This window comes from Nicotiana tomentosiformis, chromosome 8 (assembly GCF_000390325.3).
Source record: "Nicotiana tomentosiformis chromosome 8, ASM39032v3, whole genome shotgun sequence".
In the NCBI taxonomy this organism is placed as follows: domain Eukaryota; kingdom Viridiplantae; phylum Streptophyta; class Magnoliopsida; order Solanales; family Solanaceae; genus Nicotiana; species Nicotiana tomentosiformis.
This window is the reverse complement of record NC_090819.1, coordinates 9,663,829-9,670,825: the sequence shown is the minus strand read 5'-3', so window position 1 is coordinate 9,670,825 and position 6,997 is coordinate 9,663,829. Positions and strand designations below refer to the sequence as shown.

At 43.6% G+C, this 6,997-nt stretch overlaps 1 protein-coding gene across 1 annotated transcript; it reads left to right on the top strand.

The window, feature by feature from the left end:
* Positions 1-637: 637 nt before the first annotated feature.
* Positions 638-1,593, top strand: LOC104106835 (uncharacterized). The gene is made up of 2 exons (XM_009615476.2): positions 638-845; positions 1,064-1,593. The coding sequence occupies exons 1-2, from the start codon at positions 638-640 to the stop codon at positions 1,591-1,593; spliced, it is 738 nt and encodes a 245-aa protein (XP_009613771.2).
* Positions 1,594-6,997: the final 5,404 nt, after the last annotated feature.

Below are 6,997 nucleotides of genomic sequence, written 5' to 3'. Positions count from 1 at the left end.
AGAGCCCATACGGTACAGCGAGGAGAAGAACATGGTGATCAACCAGACCCTCCAATGCCAGGTATAACTCACAATGTTACTAACACTGCAAGTGACGGCATCCTTGCCACTGTTTTGAAGAGAATGGAAGAAATGGAGAATGAGAACAAAATGCTCAGAGACCAAATAAAATAACACCAAGAATGAGTCGACAAGATACCGGGTGCCCCTAAGCTACTGCCAAAAAGGGACGCCGACGGGTTCGTAGAGCAAACATATAGCAAAGAAGTAGACCCACATGCCATACCAAAGACCTTCAAAATGCCACCGTATCTCAGGATATATGATGGAACAATTGACCCCGACGATCACGTGACTCATTACGTCACTGCCGTTAAAGGGAAATGACCTCATCAAGGAACAGGTGTCCTCTATTTTGCTGAAGAAATTTGGCGAAACCCTCACTAGAGGGACATTAACATGGTATTCACAGCTACCAGCCTGCTCTATAGAAACCTTCGAAGAAATGGCTGATAGATTCGTGATGGCACATGTCGGGGCTAAGAAAATCGAAACAAGAATAAACGACATCTTCGCCATCAAGAAATCCTTGGGAGACGGACTAAGGGACTTCCTCGCCCGATTCAATAGGGTAAGGATGACCTTGACAAATGTATCTGAAGGGATGGCAGTCGCAGCCTTTCAGAACGGGTTGAGCAGAGAGGGTTCAAGAGCGACCAAAGAGTTGCTGAGTTGGTTGATGAAGTACCCTCCGACCACTTGGGACGAAATCCATAATGCTTATTATGCCAAAGTCCGGGCAGATGATGACGACTTCAATGGGCCAACCCGATGGGCTCATCTCGGTACAAGCCAAACCTAGGAGAGAACATAGAGATAAAATGAGAAGGGATAACCCAATCTCACAACCGAACAAAGAATGACATCAGCCTTACATTAGTGCCCCTGTCCCACTTTCCTCCCGCTATGATGAGGGTCCATATAGGCTGAGAATGGGCACTCACAGGAACAAGAGAGGTATTTCCCCTATTATCTGCTCACAACTTTTATGTTTCACCTACAGAAATAGTGTACGCCCTGGAAAAAGTCGAAATAAAGGTGAAGTGGCCACCAAAGATAAGGTCTGACCCAAGTACCAGAAAATCTGACGCCTTCTGTGAATTCCCCTATGAACGCGGGAACAAAACAGAAGATTGCATCGCCCTAAGGCAAGAGGTTATGAACATGTTGCAGAAAGGACACCTCAAAGAGTTGTTGAGCGATAAGGGAAAGACCACCTTCGTCAGGGGTCGAGAACGTCAAGGCCCGCCAAAGCTGCCCTCATCGGTTTGCACCATCAATATGATTATTGGTGACAACGATGATGCCTCCATCAATGGTATCAAGCTCACAGTCACTCACAAGCTCAAAATATCGATCACCCATGAACAGTATGATGGACTCGAAGAAAGCATCATCTTCGACGAGTTAGATGCCGACGGTTTGACTTTCCCTCACAACGATGCTCTTAGTATTACTTTACGAATTTCAGATACTGATGTTAAGCATATCATGGTAGATGATGGGAGTGGAGCGTGCATTATCCATCCCTGAGTCCTTGCCCGTATGAGACTCGAGGACAGGATAGTGTCATGTTGCATCACACTAACCGATTTTAACAATGCAGTTGAATGGACCTCGGGAGAAATTACACTCTCCGTCCTCTCCGGTGGCATAACTCTGGAGACAACATTCCACATCATGGACCAGGCTACCGCATACATTGACATAGTAAGACGACTATGGATACATCCCATGAGAGCCGTCCCCTCTAGCTTATTACAAGTGATCAAGTTTCTAATACCTTGGGGAATATACAGCATACGCGGGGAACAGTGACGTCATCACGAACCCCGAAACGGTCAAAGCCGCAGACTCAGCTATAGAGGACCTCGACCCCATTCAATTAGATCCTAGAGACCCCAGCAAAACAGCCTACATCGGATGCAAACTCCAAGAACCGGGTAAATTTAGTCAATTTTTAATAACTAACGCAGATTTATTTGCCTTCAATCATGCAGATATGTCGGGCATCCCTAAGGAGATCGCCACACACAAGTTGAATGTCGACCCATTCTATCCCCCAGTAAGGCAGGTCAGACGAAAGTTCAAACCCACCATCAATGATGTCGTCTATGAGGAGGTAGAAAAGCTATTAAAAAATAGCTCCATCAGGGAGTCGAAATACCCCAAGTGATGGTCAAAAAGAAAAATGGGAAATGGAGGATGTGTGTAGACTTCACAGACTTAAACAAAGCATGCCCGGAAGATTCATTCTCATTGCCACACATCGACCAACTCATCGACGCAACGGTCGGGCATGAGCTACTGAGTTTCCTGTATGCATACTCGGGTTATAACCAGATACTCATAGAAGAAAAGGACCAGGAGAAGACCACATTCATCACCCACAGACTTTGTTACGGACTTCAACGCAAGGATAATGCCTGAGGTCGAGAAGGAAGCCGCTCAAGCTTCTTTTCAAACACAATACCTCTGGGTCCTATACACCGATGGCGCATCCAATGCTTTTGGATCCGGACTGGAACTCGTACTTGAGGTCCCTACCGGTAAAGTAATTTGCCAATCCATAAGATGCCCAGATATGACTAAGAACAAGGCTGAGTATGAGGCCGTAATTGCAGGGTTGAGACAAGCACTCAAATATGGGGCGAGGCAGTTAAGACTCAGTTGTGATTCACAGCTCGTAGTCAACCAAGTCACAAGGACGTTCCAAATCAAAGAATAAAGGTTGCAAAAATATTAAACTGGGATGTGTAAGTTGCTGCCCAATTTCGACGAATGCCAGCTCGACCAGATCCCGTGAGCCCAGAATGTTGAAGCGGACAGCCTCGCCAAATTGGCCACAGCCACCAAAAGCATCACAACCGGGGATAAAAGTGTAGTCCATCTCCTTAACTCATCGTTAGACCAAATTAAGGTAAGATCTGTAAGTTTAGCTTGGGACTAGCGCAATTGTATTATCACCTACTTGCAGGACGGCACACTCCCAAATGACAAAAGGGAAGCTAAAAAATTGAGAATGCAAGCGGCCAGATACAACCTCCTTCATAATGACATGTACAAGAGAACATATGGTGGCCCCCTGGTGAAGTGTTTGGGTCCAAACCAAACCCAACGCGTTCTCGAAGAAGTCTATGAAGGCCACTGCGGCACTCATTCTAGTGGTCGAGCACTCATTAGTTGCCCCATACAGGCAGGATACTACTAGCCCACAATCAAAAATACTCCCCAATAATTCACCAAGCCGGTAAACATCTTCACTCGGTGGAAGCAAGAGCGTTCACCCAAATACGCGAACAAGAGGTAATTGCCTTCATATGGAAAAACATCATCTGCCAATTCGACCTACCCAAAGAGATCAGCTGCGATAACAAACCCTAGTTCACGGGAAAGAAAATTGTCGAATTCCTCGAGAAATGGCACATTAAGAGGATACTTTCAACCCCTTATCACCCAGCGAGAAACGGGCAGGCAAAATCCTCCAACAAGTCCATATTAAACATCATGAAGAAAAAACTCGAATAAGCCAAGGGACTGTGGCCGAAAATACTATTATGGGCGTATAGAACCACCCCGAAGAAAAGCGCAGGAGAGACACCCTATTCTCTGGTCTATAGAATTGAAGCAGTTATACCAGTTGAGGTCGGAGAGCCCAGCCTAAGGTAATCCTATGAAAGTAGCACTACTAACGACGAGAGCAGAAGGCAAGAGCTCCATGAGATCGACGAACGAAGAGACATGGTGTCATCTCCAAATCCAACTAATCGTGATGGCACCTAACCCAACCCGCTAGGTAAGCCAACTAATAACTATCCAATTCCAATAATGTTAATAAGACAATTAATTGAAAGAGAACATCTGAATCTTATACATTTTTTAAGGACTGGTAGTACAAATTATGAGCCTCTAAGAATAGAGTTTACAAAGCTGAAATGAAGTAAATACATCATATGTTTGAAAGGTACATAAACAGAGTTTTATAAATCTAAGGCTACCATGAATAAGAGGCAGCTACAATCGGAATGAAGGTACATCTTCAATTCTGGCTCCCGTCGATCACAGCAATGTCAGCAGTCAATATCTGCACACAAGGTGTAGAAGTGTAGTATGAGTACAACCGGCCACATGTACTCAATAAGTAACAAACCTAACCTTAGGTTGAAAGTAGTGACGACCTAGAACAAAGATCGGGTCCAATACCAATATCCCACAATAATTCATAACAGCATAGTACAAGTAATAAAAGGAGTATCTTAGAAATAAAGTGCTCAGCTCGTTCACTGTTCCAGAAAATAGGCATACTCTTCAAGTATCTCAATGAAAACCCAAATCTTTTACCGAAATTGCCAAAAAATATAAGTAAGTTTGAAAACTGTGATTTTTCCCAAAAATTCTTTCAACAATAAATAAGATGTTTCATTTTCCTTTTAGGTAGCAAGTGTAAGATGTCTCTCCATGCCCATGTGTCAAAATGTATGAGAAGTCATAAATGACGTAATACTATACAGCATGAGGAAAAATTCATCTCTATGCCTGTATGTCAAGTATGCATGCCAAATGCGATGCAAATTAGTGATAAAGACCATATGCATACTCTCAGAGTATCAATTCACTCAGTCCTCCCAGTCACTTAGTCTTCCCATTCAATCAGTCCTCACAGTCACTCAGTCCTCCCAATCACTCGGCACTCGCACTTAGTAGGCACCTGCGCTCACTGGGGATGTGTACAAACTCCGGAGGGGCTTCTTTAGCCCAAGCGCCATAATATGCACGGACAACTCAAGTGCAATAGTATCAATATCTGGATCTGCACGGACAACTCGCGTGCTATAATAAGCCAATCTGGCCTACTGCGGTGTGCAGCCCGATCCCATAATTATCCTCACAATCAGGCCCTCGGCCTCACTCAGTCATCAATCTCTCCAATCTCTCGGGCTCACAATTTCATGAAACTAGCCCAAAATAATGATATGATGTATCAATAAATAACAACTGAGACTGAGCTATGATATGAATGCAAGAATATGACTGAGTACGAAATATCAATAAAATCAGTAAAATGACACCAAGAAACGACCATTATGGGTCCTAGCAGTATCGTCATAAAGATTAAACATGATATCTAGCATGATTGACAGCTCAATTACTTTATCACATGGTGAAAATACGGACATCAACAAAGTAGGACCACTATACAGTGCCATGGAAACAACAGAGTCCCAATTCACATGGTGCATGCCCACATGCCCATCACCTAGCATGTGCGTCACCTCAATACCAATCACATAACATGTATTTCGGGATTTCATACCCTCAGCACTAAGTTTAGAAGAGTTACTTACCTCGAACAAGCCAATACCAGTGCCGAGCAAGCCAAGCGATGGTCCAAAGATGCCATCACGCACGTAGCGATCTCCGAACGGCTCAAAACTAGCCAAAAGCAACTCAAATACATCAAATAAAGCCCAAGGAAACAAACCCAATCAAAAAAAGTTGAATCTTTAATCAAAAGATCAAAATCGGCCAAGACGTCCAACCCGGGCTCGGACCTCAGAACCCGACAAAACTCACAAAATCCGACAACCCATTCAATTACGAGTCCAACCATACTAGTTTCATTCAAATCCGACTCCAAATTGATGTTCAGAACTCAAAAAATCACATTATGAAACTTTAGGTCAAAACTCCCAATTTCCTCTTTGAAAATCATCAACCAAAAGCTAGAATCGAAGATAGATTCATGAAATATAACCAAAACCGAGTAGAGAACACTTACCCCAATTCATATGGTAAAAATTGCTTCAAGAATCGCCTCAATCCAAGCTCCATAGCTCCAAAAATGATAAAATGGCTAAAACCCCCGAAATGAGATTTAATAGAATCTGCCCAGCTATTACACTTCGTGAACGCGGACAATTCCACGCGTTCGCATAGAACAAATGCTCACCAGCTGAAATTTCTCTTTCACGAAAGTAGCACCACAGACGCGAACGTGATGAACAAACTCCTAGAGCTATGCGATTGCATACCATATTTCGCGATCGCGAAAAACAAATGCCTGACATCCTCATGCCTTCCTTCCTACTACACGAACGCATCACCAGGCTCGCGAACGCACTGAACAAATGCCTCAACCTCCGCGAACGCGACTCTGGGCTCGCGAACGCAATGAAAAATCCTACTCAGCCATCCAACAACCCTACGCGATCGCATTCTATACTCTGCGATCGCAATTAAGGAAACCAGAAGCCCAGAATTCGGCAGAACCAGCAATGCAAATATGAAGGAAAATAGCCCGAAATCAATCTGAAACACGCCCGAGCCCCTCGGAACCCCGTCCAAACATACCAACAAGTCCCATAACATAACAAAGACCTACTCGAGGCCTCAAAATACACATAACAACATCGTAACGACGAATCACACCTCAATTCAAAATCAATAAACTTGAAACTTCCACAACCGATGTTGAAACCTATCAAATCACGTCCGACTGACCTCAAATTTTGCACACAAGTCCCAAATGACATAATGAAGCTATTCCAATTCCCGAAATCACAACCCGAATTTGATATCAAAAAGTCTACTCCCGGTCAAACTTTTCAAAAATCCAACTTCCACCATTTCAAGTCAAATTCTACTACGGACCTCCAAATCACAATCCGGACGCGCTCCTAAGTCCAAAATACTCAACGGACCTACCGGAATCATCAAAACTCTGTTCCGGGTTCAAATTCACAAAAAGTCAAACTTGGTCAACTCTCCCAATTTAAAGCTTCAATAATGAAATATATTCTTCCAATTCGATTCCGAATAACCTGAAAATCAAAACCGACAATTCACATAAGTCATAATACATCATATGAAGCTACTCATTCCCATAAACTACCGAGCAAAGTGCAAATGCTCAAAATGACCGGTTGGGTCATTACAT